This window comes from Netta rufina (assembly GCF_964035555.1).
Source record: "Netta rufina genome assembly, chromosome: 1".
Taxonomy (NCBI): Eukaryota; Metazoa; Chordata; class Aves; order Anseriformes; family Anatidae; genus Netta; species Netta rufina.
Window position 1 is genome coordinate 144585584 of NC_140123.1, and position 13685 is coordinate 144599268.

Sequence of the window (13685 nt, forward strand, 5' to 3'; positions counted from 1 at the left end):
ATTTCCATAAACTCATCCCGTCTGTGCTTGTGCAGTGCCTTCTGGGCACTGGTTGTCAGGGGGTCGTGGGGATGAAGGGTGATAACTCTTCTTCATCACCACTAGTTGACCCCTTGCCTTTGTACAGACTCAGTTGCTCCTTGGCTCTTGTCCAAACCACAAGGTTGGTCTCAGCTGGTTTTTGAGACAGGTTCCCCATTTTTGTCAGGAAACATCCTCTGTGGGGCCCTGAGATTCCTTGTTTTGGTTAATTTGCACAGTAGTAAGCAAAGACAATCAGCAACATTTATTCTTAATGCAATTAAGCAAGCCCCCATTCTTCCATTCCTGGTTTTAATGATAACAATTATTTTATTTAGAAATCATTGATGTGATTAAGCAAGCTCCTATTCTTCTATCTCTGGCTTCATTACAATCTGTTTAGCCATCTTTCTGCTTTTATCATGAAACACCAGTCCGCTAACAAGCACTGTGAGACTTCATGGGTAAGAATGAGAGATTTGGTTACGAAGATGTTTTAATAAGAAAATACTCCTTTTGTATGCTCATTTCCATGTTTGAGAGTTTCATGACATGAAGACGGGAAAAAGACTAATTTATATAGAATAGGTGTAGAAACTCTAACATCAGCCAGGATTTAAAACTGAGATGAGAGGTTAGGAGGAAATTCTGCACTCAGAGGTTGGTGAGGCACTGGTAGATGCTGCCCAAAGAGGTTGTGGCTGCCCCATCCCTGGAGGTGCTCAAGGCCAGGCTGGACGGGGTTTTGGGCAGCCAAAAAGCCTTTGGGGGGGTGGGAGGTGTCCCTGCCCATGGCAGGGGCTGGGACTGGGTGTTCTTTGAGGTCCCTTCCAGCCCGAGCGCAGGCCGCGGCCCCGAGCCAGGCACTACAACTCCCATGCTGCCGAGCGGCGGCGGGGCGCTGCGCGCACAGCCCGCTGGGGGCGGCGCCGTGCGCGGGGGCCGTCGCCAATGGCGGCCGGCGGAGGAGGGCGGGGGGGCGGCTGACGGGAGCCGCTGCCGCCGCCGCCGGTCGCGCCCATTCATCACCTCGGCCTCCTCGGCCTGCTGCGGGGCTCCGCGGCGCCATGGAGGCGCTGATCCCCGTCATCAACAAGCTGCAGGACGTCTTCAACACGGTGGGGGCCGACATCATCCAGCTGCCGCAGATCGTGGTGGTGGGCACGCAGGTGAGGCGGGGCCGGGCCGGGCCGGGCCGGGCCGGGCAAAGTCGAGGCGGGCGTCCCCGCAGCCGCCGCCACCGCCGCCGCCAAGGGCACGGCCGGGGACGCCCGGGGACAGCGGGGCCGCCTCTCGGGAGGCCTCCGGGCCCGGCCCCAAGGGGCTGGCGGTGCCCCCGGCCGGACACCGGGCGCCAAACGCCGCCGGTGGGGCTGCGACAGCCGCGAGGGGGCCGGGAAGGAGGCGTTAAACTCCGCTAAAACCCCAAAGTTAGTGGGGCTGCGTGTTCTGAGGGGTTGGCAGCCGTGGCTGGATGTCCCCGCTCCAGGGTTTCCCCTGGGACAAGCCCGGCGGGTACAGCACGGGCACGGCGCTGGGGCCTGCGGGAGGCGTGCTGGGAGCCAGCCCGTGAGGCTGGCTGGAAGGCGCTCGGCTCCAGCACGGCTTTGCCAGCAAAAAGCAAAATGCATTTGGTGACTTCACGCCCGTTGGATCATAAAACACACCAACAGCACTTGCGCAGGGGCAGAGACTTTGCTCTGCTGACTTATATTAGGGGCTTGCTGCTTTTGTAGCTTGCAGGAGGCCCTCGCTTCATGAAAACTTACCATTTCTTTTACAGTTGCAATCACACGAGTAGGAGTTTTCTATCTGTTTTGTTAGTTTATTTCTGTAACAGAAAGGCGCAAAACAGAGATGCAGTATCTCTATATGTGAAGTTAATAGAAGTATTCGTTTCTCTTTCTGAAATATCTCGAGGTGGCATTTTATTTTTGCATTACCATCTTTTGTAAAAACTTTATCCTAGTTAACATTTCGAAAAAGCACATACAGTACATAATAAACATTAAGACTATGCTGACATGCATTTGATTTGAATAGTCTCCCCCAAGAGTTTACCCATCAGTATTAATACCCCTTTGGCGCTACATGCTCATACAAACCCTTGAATAAGGTAAACTGACACGACATCTTTTTACAGACCAAAGCAAAGGCCTTTATAGACTTGTGGTTTTACCTTGCTGGGCAGCTGAACTACACCACAACCGCTCTCTCACTCCCCCTCCTCTGAAGAGATGCAGAGCACAGCGCTGTATGGGCTGCTGCAGGGAAAGTTAACTCCATCCCAGCCAGGCCCTGTACACGACTTCAGGAACATATATCTTTGGGAAATTGTACCTTGTTTTTGTTTGTTTTAGCCAGGGTTCAGGTGCAGTGGTCAGGCACTGGAACGGCCTGCCCGGGGAGGTGGTGGAGTCACTGTCCCTGGTGGTGTTCAAGAAGCACCTGGACGAGGTGCTGTGAGATGTGATTTAATAGCTTAGTGGGTAGTATTGGTGATGGGAGGATGGTTGGACTAGATGATCCTGTAGGTCCTTTCCAACCTACAGTATAGAACCTGTTTCTATGATTTTCTGTGACTCTGTGTTCTTGAAAGATACAGTTGTCTTTATGGGTGTAGTAATTCTGCAGATATTTGGTGCAATTATTTTATATTTAAAATAAAATATTACTGTTTTATTAATTTTGAATTTAGTTTATTGTAGAGCAGGTTTCTGGAGATGTCTCAAATATGACCTTAGAGCTGACAGTTTTGCTTCTGGCAGTTTGCTTCTATATATTTTTTATTTTTTTTTTTAAATGTGCCATTTACAGTCTTGTTTCTGGAGTTATTTTTGATTGTGCTATGCAACTGCAAGTTTTTTTCCCCACAGATGATTTCTTTATAGCCTACTGGCATATGCAGTCCTGACTTTTTTCTACTTTGTCTAGCATTCACAGACAGCTTTAAATTTTGCACCTCCATTTTTCTTTGTGGAAAACAAATGCTATCACTTAAGATTTCTGTAGCTCTCTCGTTTTTCTTTTCTTGCATGACCTTCTGTGTATTCAGTGGGGAAAAAGAAAATGTGGGGTTTTAATAACTTTGGTTGTTCATTTCTCTTACCTATATTCTGTGACTCTTTTCTACCCTTTTATTATGTTTAGTGCTATGTCTTCATTTCTCATTTATTTCAGCTTCTGTGCCCCAAATTAATTCTTTCTTTTCTGGCATTTGTAGAGTTAGAAACTGCTTATAATCCTTAATTTCTTTGAATGTTTTGTTTGTTACTAAAGTGTCCTAGTTTTTCCTTTTTCCAGCCAGATTTTGGTGGTAATTACAAACTATTTCTCAGTTAGACATGTAGGTGGCCTCTCGCCCTTCTTCTGGCGGTGTTCCTGTGACCCAGTTATCTGAGAATTCCTTCGTGTTCTCCACCGAAATACTGCACGAGTCATTTCTGTACCCCAGTACGGAGACTGTTAAAAAAATTGAAGACTGCTGCTGATAGAACTGGCAGGACACCCTCCCACTGCCAACTTTGTATGGCTATTTTAGTGCTTTTTGCCATGCCCAGATAGGGAAGTGCTGCTTTTTTTTTCCCCTCATTCAGTGTTTCAGTTGCCTTTTCACCAACTGCGTTGTTGAAATGCAAAGCAGTGTCCAGGCTGGAATACTACTTAAACAATATTTGTGCAGTAGTACCCAGCCTTCTGATGTGTTTCATAAAAATGCTTTGCTTTGTGGTCCATACCTGTAAAGGATAACAAGGTTGTATCAAAGTGCTTCAACCAAACACATTAACGCTCTAATAAAAGAAGGGAAGAAAAGTTTTTAGTTATGACCTCTTGTATGTTAAGGGCACGTAGATGTTATTACAGAAATGAAGTACCTACAGTACAGAAGTGGGCATCACTTTTAGAATAAAGTAAGTAATAAAAGACACAACGATAAACTCCGTGCCTAGAGATGTGTAGAAGTGGATTTCCTCCTCCCCCTCCCCCCCTTTTTTTTCCAAGTCATTAATTCTTGGAGTCTGTTTTGTGTTTTTAGAAGTCATTGACCTAGATCTGTAGAAACTTGAGTGTTAGGAGATCTCCTTTGCTACAAAACTAATACTGCCATTGTTAAAAAGGAAGAATTGCACTTTGTAGTGTTGGTTTTAATAAAGCCTTCATAGTGAAATTGATTTAGCAACCAACCGAAATTCACGAAGGGATTTTTAAATACATGTAACCTTTCAAGTGTCCATGTATGTACTACTGTTGCTCAGTCTTCAGTTAATGCTATTTTGGAGCTTCAAACAGGGAAGAGTAGTTTACAGCATTTAACACAGTTTGTTCTGTTGCATGCTACCATCTGAAAGAGCTGTTAATTAGGCTCTGTGATCGGCTTGGAGATGAACGTTACATTTATTTCTTTTTTCGCAGATTGGAGTAAGTGTCGTGCTCGATATTTCAACACTAAAGCAACTCTTGTTACAGAGGAAGGCTTCTTGATCTAACAACCTGAGCATTTGAATATGTACAACTGCATATGCAGTTAGACCAAACAGTTAGGAGGATAATTTCCACATCAAGAAGCTGACAGCAATGGGAAGCTAATGTACGGTCCTGGGTAATGAGATGAGGAGAAGAATACACTGGATGCTTATCAAAGCATCTGGTTTTTAGCTCTGTGAGTTTAAAATTCAGATGCTCTACAGAGCTTCGTTGCTTTTTCCCTGGAGAAGTGGGCCTTTAAGCCTCTTGAGCTTTTCATCCACTGGTGAATCCTGGTTGTTGGTGGTGAAAAGCCGGTTTTAGGTGAAGGAGACTTCATCCTGTACCAAGCACCTCTCCTACGAAGAAAGGCTGAGAGAGTTGGGGCTGTTCAGCCTAAAGAAGAGAAGGCTCAAGGGTGCCCTCATTGCAACTTTTTGGTACTTAAAGAAGATGGAGAGCCACTCCTGGCTCAAACAGATAATGACAGGACAGGGTGGAGTGGTTTTAAATTAATAGAGGGGAGATTTAGATGAAGATTAGGAAGAAATTCTTTACTGTGGGCGTGGTGAGGCCCTGGCACAGGTTGCCCAGAGAAGCTGTGGATGCCCCATCCCTGGAGGTGCTCAAGGCCAGGCTGGGTGAGGCTTTGGGCAGCCTGGGCTGGTGAGAGGTGTCCCTGCCCATGGCAGAGGATGGGACTGGGTGGTCTTTAAGGTCCCTTCCAACCCAAACCGTTGTATAATAGCTCCACGCAAAGCTCAGGCCAGGAATGGCCTCCTTTTTTTTTTTTTTTTTTTTTTTTCCCTTTTTTTTCTCCTTTTTTTCCAGTGGTCTTTCCTGGGATTTCGGGGCAAAGGTCTTTACTTCTGCCTTACCTTTGTGAACGGAGGTGTAACTAGAGCATAGCTGCAGTGCTGGCTGGGGAGAACTTGTTTTTCTCTCAGCTATTTTGCAAACTTCCTTTATTTATTTATTTTTTTGTGCCTCCTTGCCTTTTTTGTTGTCTTGATATCTGACATGTACCCTGTCTAGTTCTGGGCATAACTGTTTCACATTTTGCCATTCCTTCCTCCTGTCAAATCTTGCCCTGACTGTTCTGGTGTGTGTTTCAAATGAGCAGCAAAGTGAAGCTGACGTTAATTAGCTGTTTACTTATGCCAGGAATAGTATAAACTTTTCTGCTAAAGCTAAACAGTGCAAACAGCAGTTGGTGTTGGGCTGTTTCTTTTCACTGGTGGGCCCTATGAGTCTCTGAGCAGCTCCTTTGTAGGTCTTGAAAGCTGCTTTGACTGGAGGGATGCTGACCTTTACACAGCGTCCACCTGCAGGCTTTATACATAAATAAATTCATGGGTTTAAAAACACTGTGATCTCATTCCTATCTTAATCCCTCCACTTTTTAAATGTGAAAGTGATATTAAGCATCATTTAAATGAAGGTATTGACTTGCAATTGCTTGCAAGCTTCCAGTTACTGTGGAAGAAAGGACGCAACTGGAGAAGGATCTGAACAAAGTGGTGTTTTTCCCCCAAGTTTTGTATGTTTGCTGCCAGGTTTCTCTTCAGCTTGTGCTTGGTAACTGCATTTCTTTGAGAACCCCTATTTTAATTAAAAAGGATGTAACTTGTATCTTGCCCACAGGGAATAGTGCAAGGAAAACATGTTTTCAGGAAAACAAAGGCCAGGAGTGATTAAAGAAACAAGCCCTGGCAAATGCCTTTCAGAATCTGGGCAGAAAAACCCTGTGTAGTTCTTGGAGAATATTTCTTTATATAGTAGCCAGTAGGTTCACTGGCTGCTTCTTATTTAAAGGTACAAATTGGCTTTGTTTTTGCTTTATTTTATTGGGAAAAAAGATAATACTGTAAGTGATAATATGTAAATCCAGTCTGTACTGCTTATAAATGTGGATCTTTAAATATCGCAGTTCCCTGAAATAACATTCTCTCTAAATTTGGTGTTGGTTGTTTCCAATTAAATGAGGTATTTTTGTCTCAGGTGAAATATTGGAGGACACTGGGAATTGATGTACTGAGAAAAATGCAGCTGCAAATCCTCTGTGGGTTTGTTGTTGTTTGACATGTATGTACAGCTAGATGTGGTGTAAATGCAGGGTTCCTGAACTATTTTGGCTGAGCTGTGTAAAGGAGACCTCAGTAAAAACGCATTAGCTTGTATTTCCCAATAATGGGATTGGAATTTGGCAAGCCACGTGTATATCTGTCTCTGAGAGAATAGTTTAGCCAGCCAGACTTTGTCAATTAATTCTTGTGTGACAGAAATGGTGAGATTGCTGCCATTTTCTCTCAGACATCAAGGTAGATGCATTGCTCATCGTAAGAAAATTCTTCAGGAGCTGTTATATCTCATGGGGAAACAAAACCTCTTCCGCTTCCCTATTCCTCGCTGTTGTTCTCAAACATTGGTGATGAAGAAGTCATGGGGACTACTGACCGTGCTGCCTTAATTCTGCTTTTCTTGTGCCTTCCTGCAGTCAATCTGCATTGTGTTGCAGGAGTTCTTTGCAGTTTTTTTCCCCATTTGATTAGATAATGAAAAATGTATCATTTGGTCCTATCAGAAGGACTGGGTTTCCTCAGGGCGGGCTGGCTGGCTTATTCACTGAGCTGGGTGGGGGGTACAGTGAAGCACAAATAACTTGGGGTGCCTTCAGGAACAATGTGTTTGGAGCACAAAGCGGTGGTCTGGGCACATAGTCAGGATGATGAGCAGACAGATGAGGACAGCGGTGTGGAGGAGACTGAGAACTGAGCGCTGAAGTAGAAGACTTGCGGGAGGTAGGAGAGAGGACAAGCTCCTTTATGCTGCCTCCTTATGTGAGGATGGTATTAGGAAAGCCAAGGTTCAGCTAGAGTTGAAACTGGCAAGGAGCATCAAGGGCAACAAGAGCAGCTTCTTGTTGTATCAGCAGTGATAGAAAAGAGGGAAGAAACAAGGGAAGCACGGGCAGGCTGCTGATGCTGATGAGAATGTGTCTTGGTGTTCTGTGTGTAGGGAGCAAGCCCTCTAAAGCTAGGACTGCTCATTATGTCACTGTGGGCTTAGAAATAGGATGAGAAAGCCAAGGAAGAGAGTGGGATAAATATGGCTGGCTCTTCATAGTGTTACTTGAAAATGTTCAATACAGAATCTTTTCTGTTTGGCCTGTCAGCAGCCCTGAGGTGTCTCTGAAAGGAACAACTCCCGCTGCGGAGGTGGCTGGACAAAGTCATGCCCTGCTATCTGCCTCGTCTGAATTCTTGACAAGCGTGGCTGGTCAGGCAGCACGATGCAAGGGGAATTTCCTCATGAGAATTAATGTCATGGATGGGAGAAAATGTGTGCTGGTACTTCAGAAGTGCCCACAACTGAAGTAAAGCAGGGGCAAGTAAATATGAAATAGAATGGGGAGGCAGAAGTGGGACCATCAGGACCTGTAACAAGTAGGGACGCTGGCTTCCCGGGAGTGGATCACAGATCTGAGAGATCTCAGCTCTTCAATTTGTGAGCAAGTGCTCAGTCACTTCCCTGTTTTTGTCCTTCATCCTTGATCTAGATTAGCCTGAAGATGATGTTGACAAGAATGAAGATGTAACTGTTCAGGAGGCAGTTAGAACGCTGATAAGACTTACATCATACGTACTGTGTATTCAAATAAAACATTTCTTAAGTTCCTGTGTGCAGCCTCCCTTCTTAGGTTTGTACTTCTAGGAAAAAAGTAGTTTTGCTATCCATTAACCTGGGTGAGACTGGTGGCTAACAGAGCAGAGCGTTATGCACTTGGCAGTGGAGGTTTGACACAATGGCTAAAAAAGCAACAGACAGCAAGGTGTTCCTGTATTTACCTTTATTTCTGGGTAATCTATATTAAGTTCTTCTAGTCATTATTAATTACAGATATTTCAAACTAGGATCAGGTCAGGGTCTGGAAGAAAGCCTGACTGATGTGCCACAAAAGGCTGAAATGTGTTACTCTTTTTTTGGACTTGGTATTTCAGTCCTTGCTTCATATCATGACAGTAGTTCCAGTGAGATGACAAAACAAGCATGATGCTGCTGTAAATTCATCCCTAAAAATTCTGTGGTACCCTTAGTCATAAGTTCTGGTCCCTGCCCACATCAGTTGTATGAAGGGTTGGCTGAACTGAATTTGTGTTCTGAGCAGACCCCATATCCCTCGCTTCCTCCCACTGGCAGAGAAAGATCAGCCTGGTGTTTACTGCTTTTCTTGCCGGATAATTCTTGATAATGGATGTATATAGGATCCAGATTAAGGAGTGCATCATTAGGTACTGTATCATGTTCCAAGAGCAGATTGGTTTAATAAGGAAGCATAACGCAATTAGAAACAAATTTCCTGATGTGTGGAGTATTGCAATGTCTCATCTGACGTATGACTGTACATTTGTCAGCTATTAAACCACTGCAGAGGATCCAGATAATTCGTTTTACATCTGAAAGTACCTGGGCTGTGGGAGTGGTGTAGGACATTGTGTTCTTTTTCCATGTGTAGTTTGTCAAAGAATCACAGAATGGGTTGGGCTGGAAAAGACCTTAAAGACCACCCAGTCTCACCCCCCTGCCATGGGCAGAGACACCTCGCACCAGCCCGGGCTGCCCAAAACCCCATCCAGTCTGGCCTTGAGCACCTCCAGGGATGGGGCAGCCACAGCTTCTCTGGGCAACCTGTGCCAGGGCCTCACCATTCTCATAGGGAAGAATTCCTTATGTCTAACCTAAATCTCCCTTCTTTTAGTTTAAATCCATTCCCCTTTGCCCTATCACTGCACTCCCTGACCAACAGTCCCTCCCCAGCTTTCCTGCAGACCCCTGTAGGCACTGCAAGGCTGCTGTAAGACCTCCATGGAGACTTCCCTGGCTTCCTTGGCTGCAAATGTGCACTTCCAGTTCACGTCCAGTTTTTAATCCACCAGTATCTCTTAGGTCCTCTGCTGGGCTGCTCTCAATCCAGTCATTGCCCTGCCTGCGTTCATTTTTGGCATTGTCCTTACCCAGGTGTAGGAACTTGTACTTGGCCTTGCTGAGGTTTGTGAGGTTTGCAGGAGCCCAACTCTCCAGCCTCGCCAGGTCCCTGTGGATGGCATGTTGTGTCAGTCTGTCGTGTCAGCTGCACCACTCAAGCGTAATGTTGTCCACAAACCTGCAAAGGGTGTGCTAGATCCCACTGCCTGTCATTAATAAACCACTAAACAGTACAGGTCCCAGTACAGACCTCTGAGGTACCAATCTCAGCTTCCTGCTATTTTGGTAACCAAATGGTGAGCAGTAGTGTGCAGTGACTTACCCCATGGATTTTGGTTTTCTGTCTTGATGGGGTTTTTGGAAGAGTCTTGAGCTATTTATTCATTATGCTTCTCTACTCAGATTATGTTCAAAAGCAGCCACTTCATTCAGGTCTCACCTTCAGCCCTTTCTGCCCATGTGAAAGCAATGTTGCTCAAGAGATGTTCAAAATATTTGTCATAAAGGAAAGCATGCTTTTTTCAGTGCAGCTGATGAGCTTTTATTGCATTTCATCTTCTTGAGCAGGCATTCCACTTGTTTTAAACTGCAAAGGTTGTCAAAAAGTGACCTGTCTGTCACTCTGAAATTCATGTGTTTTCACAGTCTGTAACACTAGCTATACTTCTGAACTGTGCTACAACAAAACTCTGGCAGGGAGGCTTCCAGAACTGCTTTGTGCTTTGGCCACATGGTTCTTCAGCTGCGGTTTGGTAAGATTTTAGTGCACGGTGTCCTCAGGTGCTGCCAGATTGTACTGTATCCTTGATCTCTGCTGATCTATTTTTTTTGTTTTTTAGAAAAATCGCTTAAGATGCTACTAAATGTTTGATACTTAAAATCAGTCTTGAGTATTCTTAATTTCATGTTATGGTAGCTTATATGCTCATTTTTTGATTTATTTAAAGTCTTATATCTGCTCTTTCAGAACTGGTAAACTGAACTGTGGTAGTATAGTGGCAATACATGTTCTAGCTGTCAAAAGCGTGCATTCATTTTTTTTTTCAGAGAATTGTTTGGAACTGTTTGTGTAGTAACAGCTCCTAACTGGCTGCAGTGATTGCCAGAACATGTTTTCTCGTGGCATGACTGTGTTGTCTTACACACTACAGAAAACTGGAAGAATTTACTATAGTCGTATTAAAAACAACAACAAATAACTCCAAAACCCCTCAAAGTCTTATAGGTCAGACTTTCAAAGTGTTATGTTTGATTTTTACTGGTTTAATTTATCCTTAAGAAATAGAAGTACATCCGTCACCATGGCTTTTAAGTATCAAAAGCAGGTTTAAACAGCTACTGACTTATATCAGACGTGCCCTGTATTGCCCGTGTGATGTGATATCACTGTATTAGATGCACTGAGCCTGTCAGATACTTTCTGTAGGACACTGTATATCAGAGGACAGACTAGACAACTGTTTGTGGGAGTGGTGAAAACAAGCTAAAACCTAAAATGTTAAAGCATTTTTTTATTCAAGAAAATAATGTAGCTACATTCCAATTTTCAGAGCAGTGGAAAGAGTTCTGTGTTGGAAAGTCTTGTGGGGAGAGATCTGCTCCCACGAGGTACCGGCGTTGTCACCCGAAGACCCCTTATTCTGCAGCTGGTGCATGTTTCCCCAGAGGATGGTCGGAAAACAGCTGGAGATGAAAATGGTAAGTGAGATCTAAGAGTGTGTTGCCTAGTAGGAAAGAGACTTTTAATCTTTCTTGTGCATTTTACTGAAAAATACTGTACTGTTAAATGTTTACTTGGAAGAAACTTCCATTGTTACAGCTGTTGTGTTCATACAGCAAAAGTCATGAAGCCAAAAGCTTTTGGATATTCAAAATACCTAATATTTCAAGCTTTTCTGTTTGTTCTTAGCAAGTACTTTTGAGAAAAGCAGACCAAAATAAGTATTTCAGTTATGATCATGATTGTATAGAGCAATCATGTGTTTCCTCTGTGTGTGTTTATCCCCTTCCTCTTTTGCTGTTTAAATAAGACCTTTCCTTGAGAGCATGACTGTATATGACTTTGTCGAAAGAGGTGAAGAAATAAACTCTGGACAAAGCTGTGGAAGGAGAAATAAAAACAAAGAAACCTGCCATAGAAGCAAAAATAATTTAATAGGCACATCCTGTAGCTTACAGATAGAATCTCTCAGTGCAGACAGTAAGCACATCAAGAACAATGCTTTAAGTATTGTGATGATCTCTAGTTTGAAGCTTTTGTCTTCTGCAGTGTTTATTATCCTCCAGCAGATCATGAAATTCATCTCAGTTGTCCCCTGGGGTTTTGAACGCATTCTGTACTAACTGCTGCTCTTGATCTTTTGAAAGACCACCAGGACCATATCCACCTTCTGAGCATCTTATATTTTTTGATTTAGACAGTGAAGGTACACAGTCTTTTGATGGTACGATAATCTCAGGGCTACAAATTTTAATTCTTACTGTGTTTAAATTGTTTGGAGTTTATTTCCAGAAATAGTAAGTGGAGATAACAGAAGTTTTTTTGTAGTACGTCTATTCATGTAATATTTATAGTCATTGGTTGCTGAAGAACAGTTCCTAATGTGCAGTTTAAAGGTTAATGCTCCAATTTTCAATATTGCCACAAGCAGAAAACAATTTTGGTTCATAACAATTAAGAGCTTTTAGCATGCAGGACACAATATGCAGTCCAGGATGTGCTGGATTGTGAAGAGATCATAGGAAATTCAGGATGGAAATGATCTTAGGAGTCCAGTCTCCTGCTCAGAATAGGGCCATCTTTGAGCTCAAGACCAGGTTGCTCAGGGCTTTATTTAGTTTGGTCTTGAAAACCTTCCAAGACCAGTAACCCATTCTTAACAAGTAACTCTTGGCTACTTTTTAAGAATGACAGATCTGATTTCTTTAAAAGTGGTTTCACCCTACTCGCATTGTACAGTGTATGATTTTTGGTAATTTTCATAATGCAACTTTACAGGTATAAAAGGTAATTTTGAAATCCAAGTATTTGGAGTCAAGGCAGAGACTTTCTGCTGTAGGTTGCATTTGAACTGTGGATATGAATTTTAAATTTGAATGGATTAATGGTATTACTGCATTAGGATGTTGGCCTAAATTAATATTTATAAGGCCCATTTAGACCTTTAAAAAAAAAAATCAATATGTAAAATGTACGTGTTATGGTTTCTTCCTGATGTTCTTTGGAGAGAAATGTAGGCTTGCTAAGAACAGACAGACTTTTATGACTCCTACCAGTTACATTTGAAATGCCTCTCTTCTCCCTCAAAATTGAGGCAAATCACAGTGGTTTTGTCACTGATACGGCTTAGCTTATGTACAGATTGTGGTTCATCTGAGAAGATGGGATCAAGTAGCTTGGAAAGAAAAAAGATGGCAACCTGTTATCCTGGCTCCACTGTCTGAGATTTTATAAGTCACTATGCTATTAGAGGCCATGCTTCTGTTTGTTTTGATTTGGATGCTGAAGTAGGGCTTAAATGTGTTTTGGATTTCCCAAAGGGAAGTCTTGCAGGAAAAGATGTTGTTGGTATGAAAGGTTTCTGCATTACAAACTGAATCTTGGACATGAGAATGTCAGTCCTGGCATGTTGCTTCCTGAATGTGCTGGTAATGAACTGTGTGTGTGCACGGATACTTTTGTGCAACTGCCCTGTTGCTTTGTGATCCCTTGTGATTTTGTGACCTCAAGTTTAACTTCTGTCTGAGCGTTTGCATCCAGAACGCTTCCCCAATTTTAACACAAAGCACTTTGGATTGCTGTGGTATTTGTTTAAGCATGGGTGATTGCGTTATCTTTATGGCTATGAAGGAAGAAATTGTCTTTCTCAAGTAGCTTTATTTTGATATCTTCTGATGCATGTCATCTGCCAAAGAACATTAGTTCATCAATTTAGAGGGTGGTTTTTTGTAACTTACTGTTTTCTGTTTGATTCTTTGGAGCACATTTAGAAAGATTGTTGCAAAAGAATTACAGCCAGATGTTTGAACTAACATCTGACTTTTTTAACAAGAAACGTTAAGGGTCTTCCTTGCTGTCCCTGAGCAAACTGATGAGCTGTGTGATACCTTTGTGCGGTGGTCACTGTAGTAGATGAAAGTCATTGGAAAAGACCAGAGAGATGAATTTGCCATTAAATATGAAGTACTGTGTTTTCATCACATATTTCAAACTG

At 43.3% G+C, this 13685-nt stretch overlaps 1 protein-coding gene across 4 annotated transcripts in view; it reads left to right on the forward strand.

Moving 5' to 3' along the window:
- The first annotated feature begins 955 nt into the window (after positions 1-955).
- The window catches only part of DNM1L (dynamin 1 like), a 38175-nt gene continuing 25445 nt past the window's right edge, over positions 956-13685 (forward strand). For all 4 annotated transcript variants that reach the window (XM_084303652.1, XM_084303654.1, XM_084303653.1 and 1 more), the window contains exons 1-2: positions 956-1190; positions 11022-11169. In XM_084303652.1, coding sequence (XP_084159778.1) covers positions 1089-1190; positions 11022-11169 — 250 coding nt within the window. In that variant the 5' untranslated portion in view covers positions 956-1088. The remainder of the gene's footprint in view (positions 1191-11021; positions 11170-13685) is intronic.